At 33.6% G+C, this 22,112-nt stretch overlaps 1 protein-coding gene across 2 annotated transcripts in view; it reads left to right on the top strand.

The window, feature by feature from the left end:
* zmiz1a (zinc finger, MIZ-type containing 1a) overlaps positions 1 to 22,112 on the top strand; it is a 73,870-nt gene that overhangs the window by 5,005 nt on the left and 46,753 nt on the right. For both annotated transcript variants that reach the window (XM_056471539.1, XM_056471538.1), the window contains exons 2-3: positions 4,862 to 4,975; positions 17,730 to 17,835. In XM_056471539.1, the coding sequence (XP_056327514.1) occupies positions 4,862 to 4,975; positions 17,730 to 17,835 (220 nt within the window). The remainder of the gene's footprint in view (positions 1 to 4,861; positions 4,976 to 17,729; positions 17,836 to 22,112) is intronic.

Below are 22,112 nucleotides of genomic sequence, written 5' to 3'. Positions count from 1 at the left end.
TGCTTGCATTTAAAACGATGCAACGTCTTAAAAATAATTTCAAATAACATTGGCTTGATTTCGTTGCTGTGTTTGTAGAGCTCGAGTTTAGTCTGTTAACGAACTGAACGTGAAACTATTATCATTCACAGTGTTTAGCTTTGAATGCATGGTGAACGTTTGGATGATCAGAACAATTCTCTTGGCTCATTCTCCATCAAGAACATGAGGAGGAATTTAATGATTAGAAATAATAAGTGAAACACGGCACAGTGACTCGGTTTAATTAGACAGTCTTTCTTTTCTTCTTAAGCAAGAAGAAATTATCATTCATATGGAACATGAATACAAATTTGCAGAAGAGTATTCTGATGCTGGAGGAGGCAGTTATTCATGGTCCATGTCCCGTGTAGGACTGATGAAATGAGCTTGTGCTCAGGGATTTCCTTTGACAGATTAGCTGATGAGAGAAATTGCCCTTAGGAATTCAAGATCCTGACCTTTTCTAAAACCTTTTGTCTGCGCTAAGGGTTGAATGCAGTTTCATAATTTGAAGATGTCTTTACTTAAAATTTCTTAATATGAGTTTAACTGACATAATTTACCAAATTAAATGCTAAACATTTTGTCCTTTTCTCTAATTCTTATTATCCTCGCAGTATCAAAAATGGTATATCGATATTTTTCAATGTATCGTATCGAAATTCTGGTATCTTGATAAGACTAATACACAATTATGTTCCTCACGTTATTATTATTATTATTATTAATAATATTAATATCATTATTAATCTTTGTATTAATCTTAGTATTAATCATATATTATATAAACAAATTATTATAAAAACAAATTATTATTATTATTATTATTATTATTATTATTATTAATTTCCTTAGTATTATTATTATTATTATTATTATTATTATTAATATTATTATTAATCTTCTTAGTAGTAATCATATTATTATTGTTGTTGTTGTTGTTGTAATTGTTATTAGAATTATTAATCTTTTTAGTATTAATTATTATTGTTGTTATTATTAATCTTCGTATTATTATTATTATTATTATTATTATTATTATTATTATTATTATTATTAATTTTGTATTAGTCATATTATTATTATTATTATTATTATTATTATTATTATTATTATTAATATTAATAGTGGTAGTAGTGGTAGTAGTGGTAGTAGTAGGATTAGTATCAATCATATTATTATTTTTTAATCATTATATTATTATTATTAATGTTGTTGTTGTTGTTATTATTATTATTATTATTATTATTAATCTTTGTATTAATCATATTTTTATTAGTAGTAGTATTCTTAGTATTAATCATATAATTTTTTAAATCATTATATTATTCATATTATTATAATTATTATTATTATTAGTAGTAGTAGTAGTAGTAGTAGTAATTATATGATTATTTTTTAATCATTATATTAATCATATTATTATTATTATTAATAATAATAATAATAATAAAAATCTTTGTATTAATCATATTATTATTAATAATAATAATCTTAGTATTAACCGTATTATCATTATTATTATTTATCTTAGTATTAATTGTATTATAATTATTTTGATTATTATTATTATTAATCCTCTTTGTATTAATCATACTATTGTTACTGTTGTTGTTTATTATTATTAATATTATTATTATTATTAATCTTAGTATTAATCATATATCATATAAACAAAATATTATAAAAACAAATAATAAATAATAATAAATAAAAAAAAAAAAATAATAATAATAATAATTATTATTATTATCTGTGCGTACAATAAAAACACAAATTGTATAAAAACATGAATTATGTGTTTTTAAATTACACTTAAATGTATTCCCATAACATGTAAATATAAATTTGTAAGAAATAAACTGGAAATGATTCATTTAAAACACGACATGATTTTCCTGGTTTTCCTTGTTTGTGTACAGTAAAACATAATATGTAAATATTTGAATACTTATAACGATATTACTTTACAGTTACATGCTTTTGCAGCTTAATTCCTATAACTAGACTTGGTGGACATCATGAAAACAGCGGGAAAACTTTTAATTTCTATTATCCAGTTAGTCCAGTTGTCAGGTCCTGGTCAAGCAACAAGACGTCATGCCTCTGGAGTGACTGATCACAACACACAGATCTGCCCTGAGGTGGAGAGGTCCTGTTTGGACACCGTGCACTTAGCAGGGGAAAGGTAGAGTGCTGAGATTTTGGCCGCTGTTGCGTTAACACCTGTGTTGCGATCCTGCCAAAAACCCTTCATTGCTGACACACGGCTCTGAGCGCCCACAATCACAACAGCTTTTCATCCCCTCCTGATAATCGTACGGTCAGACCCAGACACCAGAATGTCCGTTTAAACAAAGCCTAGCCCTTAAAATGGAGTTTTTTTTTTTTTGCAACGTAAGGGGGAACGTTCACTACCCGAATATTCCTTATGCTGTGCAGGATTTACTCAGCAGGGTTCTGCGGCAGTAGACATTGGCTCTTTGTCAGATGAGCTCTTTGTCAACACACACACACACCAAAGCCGCTCATTCAAATGGCGACCTCTGCCGCCCTCGGAAGACAATGCGGCTTCCTCGCTGTGAGCCGAGGAAAAGGAGGTGTCCGTCCGACTATAATGCTCTTCAAAGTGCACAGTCTCCTGCTCAGAGTATTAAACGTGCAGCGGCTCTGAAGAGGGTGCACAGATTGCGCGTTTGTTTAAATTTCTTGTCATGTCTTGTGCGCCACCAGTCGCTGGAGAGTTCGGGTGGGGGGAGGGCAGTCCTGAGGGGAGGATAAACAACCTCGCCGCTCAATAAATAACAAAAAAAAAAAAATGGGGGAAGGAGAATAAGCTTCTTCTCATTGAGTTCTGTTACAAAGCCCCCCCTTCTTGTGCTCGCCTTATTGGCCAGCCTGCTTGACTATTGCTTTCAGAAGTGCAGATCTATTACATCTTAGTGGACAAAAGATGATGAAGAGTCTGGATTAGGACGTGCTGTGGTGTGCGAGGAGGCCTTGAAGCACACTGAGCTCTTTGTCAGGAGGGTGGATCTGTCCCAGAATGCACAGCTGTGTTCGGACCAGGAGGCCTTGGGTTACCGGCTAGGTTTTTCGCGGGGTTGTGCAGATGCACCGAGTCAAAGGGCAGGAGCACTTGGTCGAGTGAAAACGATATCCACTTTATGCTCAACTTATACCAGCTCTCGTCGACTACAGGTCGTAAATATGCCATGATGTGTAGAAGTGGAATATGGTTTGTGATTTAGATTACAAGCAGAATCTGTTGAAGATTTATATATATATATTTGATTTACGTGATCTTAAATGATTTGGATTTGCTTGTTGGTTTGCTTCTGATGCTTTAAAGAAATTTTCTTGGTTTAAAATCCATGTAAAGCAGAAGTTGCTGAGACTTTTTTTTTCAGTATGTTGATGTTCTTTCAACTGAAGCAGAATATTGTGTTGGGAGCGGGACTTTTATGGCCATCATTTCTTATCGCAAACTAACGGTAAGAGTGGTGTGGTTAAGGAAATTGTGACTAAAGCCATCAAACTGACGTCAACATTGGATCACCACTCCAAACATGGAAACAAATGGTCAGATTTGTTTAAAGATTATAAAACTTTTTAGTGGATTAACTTGGACAGATTAATTGTTTTAACTAAAGAATAACAATGTGCGCTGGTTAAGAATATTGTTGAATATTGTTGCTAAAGCCAGTGTAGAACTAACACTCCAAAGATGAAGAATATGGTCAGATTTGTTTAAAGATTATAAAACCTTTTTTTGGTGGATTACCTTGGACAGATTCATTGTTTTACATAAAGAATAATAATGTGTGCTAGCAAAATAACATAGTAAATTTGATTTCACATGATCAAATGGTACACTATACACTCATGCACTATGTACTTATGCACTTACACACCCAACAGCATAGTATATGCATGTAGTGTCGTCCAAAATGGAACACTAATGGTTTTTTACTAAGCAGAAATACAGATTCTCTGATGACGTTTGACAGTTGCCAAATTAGCGAAAAAAATGTAACTATCAAATAATACCTGCCATGAGTATACACGGAACTGTAAATGCATTCACCATTGGGAGCCGATATAAACACTCTCGTAGGAGAATTTTGATTTCTCAAGCCAAAATAAATAGTTATCCAACATGAGTGCCCGAAAGCTCCGCCCCTGTGGTTGATGAGTTCTTGAAGTGTCCAACATTCCACACTTCATTTTACCTGCTGAATAAGTGCATCATCCAGGTATTTAAAGTGCACTTATTATTTTTAGAGTTTTCAGTGTGAACGCACTACTTACACTATTTATACTACAGAATGCCGTAGAATAGTGCATAAGTATTGATCTGGGACGCACATATAGACTTTAATGTCACAATTTTTCTTTTTCTTCTGTAAGCTTGTAAAATAACAGAATACAATACTGTACATGTAGGGTCCAGCTGTTTTAATAATCATATTGTAAAGTCAAATATTACATTTGCAAAAAAATGGTTAAAAATGCATTAATTAACCGTTTCCCTAGGGCTGTTTTTTAGAATAGTTTAAAAATTTTAATTTTAAATTTTAAAATAATTATCTTTTTTTATTATTCATTTAGTGAATTTACTGATGCTCATTGTTAAATTCCTGTAGCCAAGTTTTTTTTTTTGTAAACACCAGTATTATTCGTGTGATTTCTGCATAATGAAGTATTTTTGTTGTTCTTTCAAAACAGTGTGATCATTTTAATAATATTTATTTTACTAATAAAAATGAGAGGGTGCCAAAACCTCAGTGTTTTCTGTCATTAACCATGCGCTCTTTGTGATGTGCTTCTCTTCGAACAGCACTTACAGAATCCGGCCAATTTCCAGACGGCGGCCACAGAGCTGCTGGACTGGTGCGGAGACCCACGAGCCTTCCAGCGGCCCTTCGAGCAAAGCCTTATGGGATGTTTGACGGTAAGACAGCAGCTGCTCAAGTCTTGTCCTCATGTCAGGGGCCAGTGACGAAGGTTAAAGCTACAGTCACGCTTCATGCGTCCCTCAGCCCACCCACTCAACTCTATCCCCCTCTGTTTCTTTTCTTCCCTCCTCTAACCTCTGCTTTTTGTACTGCAATGTCACGGTATTTAATTTTTTGTGTCATGTTAAATATGTTCTGTTATCTCAATAGTCAAAATCAGCTACTGTATAAGCAAGTCATTAGTTGGCTGATTCCCTCCTAAAGTAGCTGCATTTAGAATATGATTTGTTTTCATATTTAGTATTCTCGGTGATGCTAGTGGTGCAGAACATATAGTTGGTTGAAAAACAGCCCCCAGTCCCACATTGTCTAAGAGTGTCATTGATTATGGCACATTGCCTGTGTTTAGCATTACCTTCTGTCTGGTTCAGGCCTTCAGTCCAGGTGCTTTTTGTGGGCTTACAGACATTTCCCATTGATTTCCACTGGTCTTATTGCAGTTCCACTCCCACTCTGTGATCTGAATTCCTTAGATAGTTATTTGCTTGGAGGCTCTAGGAATATGTCTGTTCTAGCTATACTTAAACTTATCAGCTATCATTGATTTCTCTCTCTCTCTCTCTCTCTCTCTCTCTCTCTTTCTCTTTCTCTCTCTCTCTCTCTCTCTCTCTCTCTCTCTCTCGCTCTCTCTCGCTCTCTCTCTCTCTCTCTCTCTCTCTCCCTCTCCCTCCCTCCCTCCAAAGAGTTGCTATTGTATATCTTGGGTCAGTGATTCTCAGCCAGAAGACTTAAGGCCGTAATAAATCCTAACATTTCTGTAAATGTACTTCTATTGCTAACATGTTATTTTTCAGTTTGTATTGTTGATATTTTAACATGAGGATCAGAGTTTCATGCAAATAAGTGTTGGTATTGCAGCATAAACCCAGTCGGGGTGATTACAACTCTAGTGTCAACATAAAGTGGGTTTTCTGTTTTTAATTGAGCAAACAGGATATATATTACATGACTACATCTCACAAAATTAAATAATTGGACACAAAATATAACAGCACAGCTTTTACGAATAACATTGCTAGCGAATGGCCAATTCAGAGTAAATTGAAACCACAGACCCTGAGTCTGTTATATACAGATGACAGAATGAAATAACTCTACATTATATATTCCAAGTTAATTCCCCAAACACAATGTGTACATGAAGAAAAACAGTGGCTAGCATTGCATTCATTTGTGTTATTTAAGTGTAAATTGTAGAAATCTGCAACATCTTTATTTTAAACTTTAATTATTAGAGCCTTTTGAACTGAACACCAGCCTTTTCGACAATAACATTGTACTTACTATTCTTCAAGTGCATTCTCAAACAGCAAAAAACAGTTTTAACCATTAATTATAATCAGAAATGTTTTATGAGTACCAAATGAGCAAATTAGTCCCAGGAACAATGGCAGCTGAATGTTCAGCTTTACCATCACAGGAATAATTTGTTTAAAAATCCATCCATCCATCCATCCATCCATCCATCCATCCATCCATCCATCCATCCATCCATCCATCCATCCATCCATCCATCCATCCATCCATCCATCCATCCATCCATCCATCCATCCATCCATCCATCCATCCATCCATCCATCCATCCATCCATCCATCCATCCATCCATCCATCCATCCATCCATCCATCCATCCATCCATCCATCCATCCATCCATCCATCCATCCATCCATCCATCCATCCATCCATCCATCCATCCATCCATCCATCCATCCATCCATCCATCCATCCATCCATCCATCCATCCATCCATCCATCCACCCATTTATTAACTTATTTATGGCAGCTCTGGTTAGCAGTGTTGTGCTAGTTACTGAAAAGTAATAGTAATAGTAACTAGTTAAAGTTGCTACTCAATTACTTTATCGATTACTTACACCAAAAAGTAATGCATTACTGTAAAAAGTAATATTTGACTTTTCCAAAGAACGTTTGTAATGCTCCCATTAATGCCCCTATAAAGTCACTTCACTGCTGCATAGAGAATACATCAACTTCACATTTTAATTAATTTGCATTCTCACAATTAAAACACAAGACAGACTTCAACAAAAAGTATTCTTTAAACATTCATTTATTTAAGTCAGACCAGCAGCATAAAAATAAAACAATATCACAAGGTGATAACCAGCTGAATAATATATTTAGAAACAAAAAAACAAAACAGCTTGAGTATGAAAATTAGCAACAATAACAACAAACACAATTAACCGTTATAGAATAAATAAATAAAAAGTAATCTGAATTATCATTCAGCATCAATTTGGTGAAACTCAGCACCAAAAAACTGCTATTATAGACAACCATACATTTTATGCATTTAAACAAAACAAAAACATAACAACTGCTCAAAAATGAAATTTATTAGACATTTTCAAACTAATCACAAATTAAACGTGTTCTGTCAGCAACTTATGAAAAGTAAGCTGTGTATATTCAAAAGTGCAAAATCTGATGTTGTATATAGCTACAAAAATATGTAAAACAATAAAAATTAAAAAAATAAGTCACAGCATTTTTTCTAAGCAATACAACACTATACATTTTAAATAATGTGTTCTGAAATATAACAGAAATGTGTCGCTGTGTCTACTAAAGTAATCAATTTTGTTATACAGATAACAAATGAGTGCTTATTTATTTGAGCAACCAAGAAACTAATGTGTGCACATCTAGGAATCTCAAAGGCAGGTGCTTGGTCAAAAAACAGTAGCAAAAATCAAAAGAAAATCAGCACACTCCCACTTTAGCTCTAAAAATGTTAATGTCACAACCTTTTGACCTACGTGGTCTTCATCAGGCTGAGCCAAAAATCTCACTTGTGAGGAGTTGTACTCGATAGTAAATTTAAGAAGTTCACTACTATGATTTAAAAATAGTTGAAAAACAAGTAAATCATTTTCTGAGCCACACCAAATCATGACAATGTCATCTATACATCACCAACACAAAAAATATTAGACAAGTATGAGTTGACCATTGGATTAAAACACATTCTTGTTCAAAAAAGCCCACATACAAATATGCATAATTAGGAGCAATAGTGCTTCTCTGAATCTGATCTCTGAAGCTAAAGTGTCAGTTTGCCGATTTCTTTTAATGTTTTTGCTTATTTATTCGAAACAACAAGCATAATTAGCATAAATTTAACATAATAATAGTAATGTTAATAGTATTGTTAGTAATGTTAATCTCTGTCTCTCTCTTACGCACATTCGGTCTACCTCACACGCATTCTGTCTCTCTCACAAGCACACTTGGTGTACTTCGCGTGCATTCGGTCTCTGCTTTCGCTTGACTTTTGTCTAGTCTGGCACCTCATACACGACGCGTTGTCTGTACAGTGGTTTGTTGGCATCCACCAAACGTGGATGTTAGCTAAACTGCAGCCAAAATTAATTAATTTACCAAGTAACGGACAAACGCATCATATTGTAACTATAACAGAGTATAGATATATATATCGATATATATATAGTATATATAGATATATATATAAATTAAAAAAGTAATGCGTTAAAGTATTAGTTACTGTCAAAAGTAATGTGTTATTGCCCAACACTGCTGGTTAGTATAAGAGACATCTTAAAAAAACATTCTGTCCAAACTTTTAACTGAGAGTGCACTGGATGATTTGCAGTATATCCTTTTTTTTGTTTGTTTTGTAGTGTCGTGAGCTTTCCAGCATTTTTATCACATATAGTTTTTTAATCAATGGCATAAGCTCGCTCAAATCAACTTCACATACTTCCATGACTTTCTCCACCAAAGAACTCAACACCTTTGAAATGACTATGAATGTTAATGTACAGTTTCTCCAGCCTTCTTCGGTGCTTCTCCACAGCTCTGACAGCCCAAGTCTTTTGCTCCTGCCTTCCTCTCTGGAGCTTATGTCATGTGCGTACCTGACAATGTGTTCCCCAGACGCCGTCTTCACTCCACACAGTTTGTGCAGTCTGTTTGCGCTGTGTATATTGTAATTAATTTGTCTGATGCGGTGCGGACCCTCAGAGAGCAGCGGAGAGAGCTTCTCGTCCCCAGGTGAGGATGGTGGAGAGATGAAAGAGCGCTGGAGATAAGAACACTGGCTGACAGATGTGGACATGTCTTACACATTTCCCCTCAGGCAGCAGGTAGATCTGTGCTCTCCGCAGACCTACATATGGAGCTGTTCCTGCATTGTTTCCCAGCTGCACAATATCAGCACTCAGCCAAATGATAAATGACACCTCCAAACTGTCAGTAGCTTTAGCGATGACAACTATCTCTGCTGTTCCACTGTCTTTTCTCGTCAGCCACTGTATTTCTGCAGTGCTGTGGCTGAGCGTCGCTCTGGAAAGAAACAAACAGGATTTTGTATTTGACAGTGTACAGCATAAATGAGTACATCCTCTTTTTGAAAGTGAATATTTTGAGCCATTTATCAGTGAATTTAGATAATGTATGTTGGTGAATTTGAACAAAGTAATTTTATTAAACTGCTATTTTTGTAAATTAATACAAAATACAAAAACATGAATAAAAAGACAATATGTTTAAATTTATTTAATAGGTTTAAATTACAAAACTAATTATTTTTTATTTGTACATATTTCTTCTTTTTTTTTTCTTTTTTTTTCATTGAGGTGTTAACATTTTTTCATCGTAATCTTAAATTATGTTCGATTATATCCTGATTTGGCTTTGGTACTCTCAATAATTGTTTGTTGTTCAAACTCCTTACTTAAAATAAGCTGAAACAACAAAAAACTAGGGTTTTTTTGGCGGACAACTTAATTGTTTTGTGTTCAATCATCTTAAATTTACATAAACTAATAAGTCAGCTTAATTCCTTCATCCTGTCCCAACACAAAACAATTGTGTGGAACCCAGCATCATTTACATGTACTGACTAATGTAATGTATATACATAAAAACACTCATTGGCCACTTTATTAGGTACACATGTTCAACTCATCAAGATTCACATGTTCAAATCGACAAGACGATCTGCTGCAGTTCAAACCAAGCATCAGAATGAGGAAGAAAGGTGATTTAAGTGACTTTGAAGATGGCATGAATGGTAAGAAAAAGAGAAAATATCCAGTGAGTGGCAGCTCTGTGGGCGCAAATGCATTGTTGATGTCAAAGGAGAATGGCCAGACTGATTCCAGCTGATATAAAGGCAACAGTAACTCAAATAACTGCTCGTTACAACTGAGGTATGCAGAAGAGCATCTCTGAACTCACAACATGTCCAACCTTGAGGCGGATGGATTACAGCAGCAGACGACCACACTGGGTGCCACTCTGATTGCCTGGTTTGATGAGTCTCTTTTTCTGCTGCGACATTTGGCTGGTAGGGTCAGAATTTGGCGTCAACAACATAAAAGCATGGATCCATTCTGCCTTGTATCAACGGTTCAGGCTGGTGGTGGTGGTGTAATGGTGTGGGGAATATTTTCTTGGCACACTTTGGGCTCATTAGTATCAATTGAGCATCGTGTCAACACCACAGCCTACCTGAGTGTTGTTGCTGACCATGTCCAGCCCTTTATGACCACAGTCTACCCATCTTCTGATGGCTAATTCCAGCAGGATAAAGCCATGTCATAAAGCGCGAACCATCTCAGACTGGTTTCTAGAACGTGACAATGAGTTCCCTGTACTTAAATGGCCTCCACAGTCACCAGATTTCAATCCAATTGAGCACATTTGGGATGTGGTGGAACGGGAGATTCACATAATGGATGTGCAGCCGACAAATCTCAAGCAACTGCGTGATGCTATCATGTCAATATGGACCAAAATCTCTGAGGAATATTTCCAGTACCTTGTTGAGTCTATGCCACGAAGGATTAAGGGAGTTCTGAAGGCTAAGGGAGTCTAATTCGGTACTAGTAAGTATAGTTAATAAAGTGGCCGGTGACTGCATAATCTAGTGTATCATCCTATAGGAAGTTATATTTTAAAGAGTGATCTGTAAGGGGTTTGCTCATTTATGCTGTGCACTGTATATTCCGCACCACTGTTTGTACAAGACTGCAACTCAGGAGATTTGCATGGCTCAGTGATTTTTTTCATTATTATTATTATATTTTTTCTGTTGAATCACTTAATATTTTAGGCCTGCATTCTGAGAAGAGAGATTATGTGGAAAAGGCTTATGAGAGGATGCATTTCTAAATGCCAGAGGAATCTATACCAGCCCTCATGGCAGCTCGCCTGGCTGCTGCGTTTGGCAAGTGCAGCTGCGGAGAGGAAATTAAAGTTTGGCAAGAGCGCAGCAGTTCTGCTTGTCCAAAAAAAAAAAAAATCCTCCAAAAAATGGAGGACAAAAAAATGTGTGTAGATTTCCAGTTTCAATAGATGCCATCCTACTGTGGAATCCCATTAAGCCATTATTTGACCATTAAATCAGGAATAGGAATATGTCTGCGCAGGTTTGATTTGTCGTTTTTTGTCGCACCGCCTTGGTAGCAGATGTATGACAATTTATGATTAAGAAGAGTCACGTTTGCACCCCATGTGGAACATAAATTGCACGTCAAGCGCTGGGTGTTAAGCATTGAGAAGGTGAGTAAGTGGATAAACGCAGTGCACAGCTGCAGCAGTGTGATACATGAGTCATTAAAGATCATGCACAGCCTCGTTCAGATTTTACAGCAGATATTATGAAAGGTTGAATGCCTCTCCTTCTGTATTGCCGCTGCCTTTTTTTGATGGATAGAATAATAGAGAGCGAAAGGGGAGACAAAGTGAAATTGTTCAAATTGAATGTTATTCAGAGCAATATTTAAAGCCGTGGCTTAGCTGGAAAAATAGGAACCTTAATCTGTGCAAACGTAAGACTTTTTTTTAATTTAGAGAATGTCATTGTGTGCCTGTGGACTAAAATATTTAAGTGCCATGTAATTTTAAAGGAACAGGTTACTAAAAATAAGTTCTGTTTGTGTTTTTTCAGCTTTGTGCTATACTAAACTTGTGTGACTAAGACGTTTGGAGAATGGAGTGTTTTTACTTGCGTCATGATTTTGTCAGTTATCCGTATATGTGGTCATTATGGAGATACTTGAATGTGAACAACAGCATAGATTGTGTGAAATCTGCTACTGAATACCTGCCTATTTATGTTGCATAAACCATGAAACATATGTAAGGATGATTGAGAAGGACTTAATAGAGTAAGGATTAATAGAGTTTAATAAGAATTATTATATTATTCTGCTTGATTTGCTTTGCTCTAAATGTTTTTTTTCCTCTGGTTGGACTAATTAATGCATCCAAAACATGACAATAATTGATCATTTTGAGCAGCAGTAATCAGCTAATTTTGGTTGCTTCAGTGGCATTGTTTGTGTTCTGCTCTCCAATATCCTGATTGATGATGCATTGTGAAAATACTCGTTTCTCATGCAATTATTCACATAATGAAATTTAATTGTGAGCAGAGGCTGGAAAGCTCCAATAAAGACAAAAATGATCATTTGTTAGAAATTAAAGGATGAATCGATTAGTGAATCAACCAGTCAATGAAAAACCTTTAGTCTATTTATATTTATTTATTTATTTATTTATTTATTTATTTATTTAATAATTCATTTATAATATAATACTTACACTTATATAATAGTATAATATATACTTTTCTTCATGCATTGTTTATTTTTTTGTGTTTGTTTGTTTGTGTGTGTGTGTGTGTGGTGTGTGTGTGTGTGTGTGTGTGTGTGTGTGTGTGTGTGTGTGTGTGTGTTTTATTGGCAGTGTTCATTTAGTTTATTACATTTTTTTATTGCTTTTTAAAATGTATACATTTTATTTATTTTGTTTTATTATAATATATATATATATATATATATATATATATATATATATATATATATATATATAATTTTTTTTTCCCATTCATTGTTTTTTTTATTTTTATAGGGAAGTGTTTATTTATTTATTTGTTTATTTTATTTAATTTTTTATTTATTTATTTAATTTATTTATTTTTATTAATTTTCCTTTTCCATTTTTCCATTTTTTATTTATTTGTTATATTACTTTTTTCATTGTTTATTTTATATTTATTATTTATTTAATTAATTACTTTATTATTTAATTATTAATTTATATAATAATATTTTTTATCATTTGTTTTCATTCATTGTTTATTATTTTTTTATTTTATAGGGTATTGTTTATTTATTTTTTACAAACAAATTGCTTATTTCATTTTATTCTTTCTTTCTTTATTTTTATTTTATTTTATTTATTTTCATATATTTTCATTTTTTCCTATTCATTGGTTATTTTATTTTAAATTTTTTTATAGGGCAGTGTTTATTTATTTATTATTTTTTCATTGTTTATATTATTTCTTTTTTGTTAATTTATTAATTTATTTATATCATAATATATTTTATTTAAATATTATTTTCATTCGTCGTTTATTCTCAATTTTGTTTTCTGTAGGGCAGTGTTTATTTATTTATTTATTTATTTTATTTGTTATATGACTTTTTTCATTGTTTATTTTATTTTATTTTATTTTTTAATTTATTTAATAAATTTATTATTATATGTTTTATTCAAATATTTTTTCACTTATTGTTTATTTTATTTTTTAGGGCTGTGTTTATTTATTTATTACATTTTTTTATTGTTTATTTTATTTCACATTTACTTCATTTTATTTATTTATTTTTATTCTAATATATTTTATTTTTATTTTACCATTCATTGTTTATTTTTAATTTTTATTTTATTTATTTTTTGTTTATAGGGCAGCATTTATTTATTTATTTGTCATATCACCTTTTTCATTGTTTATTTATATATTTAATTAAATGTCATTTATTAATTTTTTTTAGAGCAGCATGGAGAGGCACAGTAATTAACCGTATTCCTTACAGTTTTAAGTTGCAATAAAAATGCTAAATATTTAAAGAAGAGAAATCAGGGATATAGGTCATTATGGAAGTTTGACAGATTTTTTTTTTGTGTGTGCTATCACTTTAAGACGTTCCACAGGTAAGGCCTCAGTTACGTATTCAGTGCTGTAACATTGTCACCTACATCTCTGTCTTACATGTGGCTTTAGGGTTTTATTTACGCACTTTTGAGTAGTTCGGCGAAAGATCACAAGAGGCTTTGAAAGAAGCTGGAGTTGCGAGTTCAAGGGGCCAAGTGCGGGCTGTGGTCTCCGCAGATCAGGGTATTCAGTGAACAAACAGAGACGTCTGCGCACCAGCCGCAAACATCTCTGGGGAAAACTCATCAATCGCGCCCCGCAAATATCAACACAGTCTTAACACTATTCGGCATCAGTGGAGGTGGCTGTTTTATCTTTCAATACATTATTCATGCACATATATAAATATTTGATATGATTGCACTAAAAAAGGGAAATTGCTCTTTTATGAGTAGTTTTTGGAGAGATATTTGGCGTACAAGGAAGGGGTGGGGGGCGGAGGGGGTTAGTTGGGTGATGTGAGTATACCGCTGGTTTTCTCTGCTCTCCTGGGAGTCTGGGCTAGATTTTCAAGGAAGCTTAATTGCATATAGCTCATGTAGACTATTGAAAAATTCAATAGCCTTAATGCTAAAGAGTGTGTTTAGAACATTTCAGCTTGAGTTTTCCTTCAGTCTTTTAGCAGAGAACTGTGTTTGCAACTCTCTTGTGAATGCAAATAATGGACACACAGGAATACACAAAGTCCTTATACTGTATGCACTGCAGCTAAACTCAGTTGTCAGTTCACCTTTTAGTGCTTAATCTAGTTGTGCACACACACATTTGAATGATGTATGTTTCAACAACGTTTAACAACCAAACTAACTTCCGAAAAATGCAGGGATTGACATCTGCCTTAATAAAAGTTATATGAAGTGTCTTTGGAACCGACTCAACTAGATGCTAATGATGTTTATGTTCTCTTGGCATGAAATGTCAGGGGAAGAGTAAAGATTCATTTAGATTGCCAGATCTTGCACAATAAAACAAGCCTATAATAAATACAAATATATTTAAAGAAGTGCAAAATCCCACCTTCAGATTTAAAGCCACTAATAAAAGGCTACGTTCTAACAAATGGCAAGCAGGATGGGATCAGTGCTCAGAAAATAAACTTTTTGAAATCCAGCCTGAAATAGAAAGAAAATCCAATATTTTTTTAAACTCAAGGCATGATGAGATTTTAGAAAATGCCGTATTGGACACACGAGACTCACACATGAACAATTACTCTAAGGAGAAGAACCACCAAAATGTCAATATTGCAACAGGAACCAAGCTGTTCAACATATTCTTGTGGAATTCCCTGTTTTTAATGTTATCAGGCCAAGATTTTTATCTGGAGAGACATTAAATTAAAATGTGAATCTTTCTAAAATTGTGCTTTTTTTTTAATCAAATGTAAACCTTAAACTCTTTTAGATTTTTATCTTCTATATTATCATTAATATTTTATTTATGTATTTTGTCTTGTGTATTATTTGTTGCTGTTAAAAACTTTTAATTGTTAGAATATTTTCATAATTATAGAAAAGAGTTATTTATAAAATGTGGAAAACTTGATCATCTTTTTTTTAGCCATGAGATGATCACAAGCTGATATTGTCACGATCGGTGTAGAGGAAAAAGGGAGCGAGGACTCAAGTGCAGAAATAATAGGTTTTATTAATAAAAAATTAAAAATAAAAGGCAAAACAAACTACCCCGAGGGGGAAAACATTAACAAAACAGACAAACTAGACTGGGCAGGCTGGCAGGGATCAAGACTGGAACACACAGGACTGGAAAATATCGACGACGAACTGGCACAGGACAGCAGACAAGAGGAGAATATAAGCAGGGTTAAATTAATACACAACAGATGAACATAATTAACTAATAATGGGTTAACAAGGAGGGTGGGACTAGACAATAGACGGGAGAGCACCTGACAAAGAGACAACACAAGCCAGGTGCTCACATTAAACAAGATTAGAACACGCAGCCAATGAGAGAACTCATTAACCGCATGTTCATATGACAAGACACAAAGCACACAACAAAAGCACGCGACCCATGTAAACACAGAGCCACGTGCTTTGACAACAGACGCAAGACACGAGCACACGATAAGTGAATACACCTTACCGTGCGCTCACAAATGCAACGCGCATGTTTCATCTCAGCGCCAACCAAAACCGAAACCTAACTAGACTGAGACGCTGAGAATGAAACAGCGCGATGCTGACGAAACAACACAAACACGAGTACAAGAGCGCGCGTCCCAAGGACGCGCAGACCCCGCGCGCCCGCATCAAGCGGGAGCGCGCACGGTCCGCACGCACCTCTGATGACGCGCACCCAGACAATGACAAAACAAGTGCTCGACCCAAGGAAACTCGAGCCGAGCACTACAGGACAAGACAAAACAGAGCTAGTGTCCGGACTCTGCCACCAAAACAAGAATTTACAAGACCAGAGTGGCAGAACCCTGACAGATATGGCAATATAATAATCTCTCTACAAATCTATTTCTAATAATAACAAAATATTGCTACCCTCATCTGCTCACTGTCTCAACTCTATAAACTTGATCAGTCAGAAGTCAAAACCACAAGCCCAAGGATGGGTATAACAAGTGGAAATGGCAGCTTTCAAACTGTAAACATAATAGACCATTTCAATGTGGTAATGTCATTGGCCCATGAACATTTCCTGCTTATCAAACTAATTCCTAACTGTAACAAGAGGCAATTCAATCATAACTTACTGTTAAAACACCTATCATAACGTTATTTATCAATATGTGGTTTTTGGATTCTCGGAAGCTACAGAAATTAATAATGTAAAACATGAAATACGTTGGGACCATTGCTTTTGTTTGCATCCCTCAAAATAATCTTTAACAGGGGTCACCAAACTTGTTCCTGGAGGTCCGATGTCTTGCAGATTTTAGCTGCAACCCTAATCAAATACACCTGAACAAGCTAATCAAGGTCTTACTAGGTTTACTTGAAACAACCAGACAGGTGTGTTGAGGCAAGTTGGAGCTAAACCCTGCAGGACACTAGACCTCCAGGAACGAGATTGGTGACCCCTGGTCTATACACTGCCATGGTGTAGCTCAAATTTTTGGAGCTTTAATGTTAAATTAGGGGTCGGTAATATAATCAAAAAATTACAATGATAAAAATTTTTAGACAGACCTACATTTTATGTTTGTGGCACTGTATGTACTGTACATGATTGTTGCACTGTTTTTTTATGTAAAGCCTAATCAGGATGTTATATTCCCTATGTACACGACACCAGTTGTCTTTGTATAACAATGTCAAGTGTATTTTTCTTGTTAAATTATTAAACCAACAAAATATAAATAAACAAACAAAGGTCAATTTTGTATGTATTTTTACATTTATTTTAAGGCAACGGGTGTAGAAATGAGACAGCTAATTATTATTTTATCATTAGACTGCTTGTTTTTATTAGAACATAACAAACATTTTGACAATAGCTTAAGCAGATGCAGATAAACTAATGTTTATCATCAAAGATTGTAACATCTGTAATAATAATAATAATAATAATAATAATAATAATAATAATAATAATAATAATAGTGCATTTGTTTATGGTTAAAATAGAAATATTCTGTTTGGGTTGGAATTAAATTTGTCAACCACAGGTAAAAGCATACACATTCTCTAAAATGTTGCTCTGTTATTCTCCACAGGTTGTAAGCCGCGTGGCAGCGCAGCAGGGTTTTGATCTGGACCTCGGCTACCGGCTTCTGGCCGTTTGTGCTGCAAACCGGGATAAGTTCACCCCAAAGTCGGCAGGTAAGTGTTTTTCCCCTCATGTGATGCTTTTCTCACTCATCATTGATAATAAAACAACGTCTTTGAGCCTGTAATGAATGCACATATCTCATCTAGTGATGTGACGGGAAATCTTTGTGCAATTCTAGCGCACGGCCATGCATTAGCATGCTTTCACTTTCCTCTGTCTGACACTCACCCATCTCTTTAAGACGTCATGAGGCGATTTAACTTCCCGAGGTTGTCTTTTCCTGCCGATTTTACACATGGAGCTCTGACCGTGCCAGAAACGCCTCCGAATAATTCATTGATGAGCCGCCAGAGTTCACTTTCCAGCAGTCATCCATCAGCAGAGCAACATCGCTTTGTAATCAGCTCTGTTTGAAATCCTGACCTTCTCAGCCAAAGCTGAGTGTCCTGTTCTTGTACATTTGTCAAAGTGAATTGCGGATGGGCATCAGCCAAACAGAGATAGATGGTCCGCAAATGCCGGGGTTGAGGTGTGTGAGTGTACTTCATTTGAGAAAAGCCTGACACGGCTCGCTTTTGAGAATGAAGATAAACTGTCCATTTGAACCATGGTTACTGTGGGACACCTTGGGCTTTCCAGATTTGTTTAGGATGTTTGGGTTTCCTGTTGCTCTTTGTAGATAACAGCTAAAATTATTTTCAACAAATATACTGTATATCAACTTAAATAAGTACATGACATTTTTTATATATTGTTTTTTCCATTTCACATTGAATATAGAGGTTTTGGAGCATGTGAACAAAACAGATTTATTAAACAGATATGTTTATTAAAATAATAATTTAGTCATTTAGTCACCAAACATCTGTAGATTTATTTATATATATATATATATATATATATATATATATATATATATATATATATATATATATATATATATATATATATATATATATATATATATATATAAATTACAAGCTAACAAAATGTGATTTTTTTTATTTTATTCTTTGATTATTACTCTTTTTAAACTTTTTATTAAATATTTTATTTAACATAAATGTGGGCTACTTTTTTGGCTTCAGTACTGACTAAACTAATGTATATGCACAAATGTAATATTGTAAATCATCCTATAGAAAATATAAATTTAATAGTTTTAAATAAATGTTATTATTTAAAATGTTTATGTCTTTAATAAACACCTGTTATTTATAAAAGTTTTTATTATTTCTATTTTTATAATATTATTTCATTATTATAATACTATTTCTATTTTTATTATATTTTTTTAAATTTTATTTCAATATAATTATATTAAACATAAATAAATATAATTATTATTATTTTGAATAACTTGTTTAAAAAATAGTTTTTGATTTTCATTTTATTATGTAATTGTCATTTTCTAATAGATTTTAAAACTTAAACCAATTTAATTGGAGAAAAATACTATACAAAAAAATATTTTCTGAACCGTTTATTGCATTTTGTATCAGGGTTGCAGTTATAGGTGAAGTAGGTGATTTTCTTCAGAAACATTCTTTTTTTGTTGTGCTGGTTGAAAGTCTCTTCATATTTCAATAGTAATGATTGAAGTAAATGATCTAATATTCTGAGTGAGGCATAAGACTAAAAATGTTCATCCAGTTAAAAATTGTTTTGCCGATAATTCCCATATTTCAGATAAGTAGCCCAAACTGTCTGTCAACAAATGTACACTTAAAAAAAAATTTTTTTTTTTTTTGCTTGTTCAAACTACTTATTTAAAATAAGCTGAATCAACACAATTCTTGAGATTTCATTGGAACAACTTAATTTTTTATGTTCAATCCACATAAATTTGTTAAAAGTGTTGAGTTAACTTAATCAATTTGTGTTGGGACAACATGAATGAATTGTGTGAAACACTGCATTTTTTACAGTGTAGCCTGCTTTACTGAGGTGAAGCTGGTTTTATATTCACATTAGTTTACTTTTGAACAATGACAACCTGTGACGCGCTCCCTATATTGTTTACCAGCTACTTTGAATTTTCTGTCTAAAATAGCATGTAAATTTGGCTTAGTTAGTTAGTGTAATTCCTGCAGCCCGCTGGCCAAACACTAAGCATACAGTAGTCTCTTTGGGACAAAGTGCGTGAGAGCGTGAGACCAGCGATCCTTGCTTGCATGAAATATTGCACATTATGACAAGTTTTGCTCGCTACACAACTGAAAACATGCTAGATGTAATACAGTTTTTTGTTAATTATTATTATGAAGTACTATAAAATTTTCTAACTGCCGAATGACATGATCTAGTTAGTTGTCTACTGTCATCTTTAATGTACGCATTCGTGATATCAGGAGTCATGGCTTTGCACAGCAGGGGAGGGATTGTGTTTCAAAGATATTATGCTAAACGGTTAGCATTTTGGCAGATCACCTACTGCACCTTCAATAATACTCTATATTAGCTCAAGAATTTCTCAGTTGCAGCTGATATCCGGGATATTTCAATTGAAGTCTAGCAGTTGCGTCCAGCGCAGTGGGAGATGAAGAAGCAGATATGACTCAGACTTCCTCTCTCTCACTCTGTGCATCATGTGGGCATCCATCTTTCCTGCATCATGAGGGCGTCTGCCGCCCCAGACATGCAGACGACAGTGCCAGAGCTCAGTCCCATAAAGCCACACTCACAGCCCCTCTCGTTTCATGTCCTCCACGGTCCCACCCTCTCCTTCCTCTCTTTATCTGCACTCATCACGCAAACACACTGCGAAAAGGGAGGGAAGAGATATGCACGTCAGGTCAGGGGTTTGTGGAGAAAGTGCAGCTCCAGCGATAACCTGGTGACAGGCAGGATGGCGACAGAGGGACGGCCACCCGACACCACACAGCGGCGGCGTTCAGTGTGTCTGGCGCTGGCTGAAACACTCCCACATTACTCGATCAATGCACAATCCGGCGCGCACTGGCTGCAGGATGACTCCGGCATGTTTCGCTGTCTCTGTGATATACAATGCAGCTGACACTGAGCTGTGAGGATGGCCTAAACTCATCCCAGTTCTGCTTTTATTTACCTCTCGTAAAAGAATCTTAGCACCTTGTAATGGATAAACACCAGAAGATGCCTTGTAAGATTCATATGTTTATGCTTTGTGCATAAATATATCAGTGTATACTTATTATTGTTACATTTAAATGGGAATATTAAGATAATATTAAAAAATATAAATCATTTTATACAGTATGTCGAAACAAACACAAATTATACAATTATTTATTATTAATTAATAATAATAATAATAATTATTATTATTATTCTCATTAATACTGTAAAAAATTATATCATCAATTAGTCTTGACAACATATGTTTTCAATTAACTGTAATGTATTAAACTAAGTTAATCATGTTCTAACTTAATTTTATAAGTTACGCAAGCTGTTTTAAACTAGTTTAGAATAATATAAGTTCAATGGACTCACAAGGTTAATTTTGATTCAGCTTAAAAATTTAAGGCAACCAGTATTTTTTTACAGTTTAGTAATAAATTAATTCTAAAACAATGTTTGTAAATGAATATAAAATAACAACATTTATTTATAATTATAAATGATTCTTATTAAAAATAATTATTTAAAATAATTCTAATTAATAATAATTTGCAATTATGTAGTATTAGTCGTAGTACTAGTATAGTTTTAAATTTGTATAAATAATCAATATATGTTTTTAAAGTAATATAAACCTTAAAATAACTGTTTATATGAAATCTGCTTGAAAAACATAAATACATTTACATATTTTATATTTTGATTATTAATGTGGGAAATATGTATAATAGTATATAATAATAAATTAATTAAAAAATAATAAGATCAATAATATAATTATATAAAAAATAAATAACTTTTAAATTATAAATAATTATAATTAAAGTAATTATTAAAAATAAAGTAAAAATAATTTGCAATTATATAGTATTACTATTGGTAGTAGGGCATGTACAGTTATAAATTTGTAGGTAAGGCAAGTTTATTTATATAGCATATTTCATACACAATGGTAATTCAAAGTGCTTTACACAAACAGGAATAACAGAGTATTCGAAGTATAGGAAAATAAAAACAAAGATTAAAAACAGATTAAAACAGATTAATATGTCTTAAACATTTTTTAAATATATAAATAATAAATATAAATAAATAATAAATATACATTTTTGAGGTAATATAAAACTTTATTCTAAACTTGGCAGAAAAAAAATAAATATGAATAGATGAAATCTGCTTGAAAACCCAAAAATATATACAGTATATTTTATATTTTGATTATAAT

Source organism: Danio aesculapii, chromosome 13 (genome assembly GCF_903798145.1).
Source record: "Danio aesculapii chromosome 13, fDanAes4.1, whole genome shotgun sequence".
NCBI lineage: Eukaryota > Metazoa > Chordata > Actinopteri > Cypriniformes > Danionidae > Danio > Danio aesculapii.
This window is presented reverse-complemented; position numbering and strand designations above follow the sequence as displayed.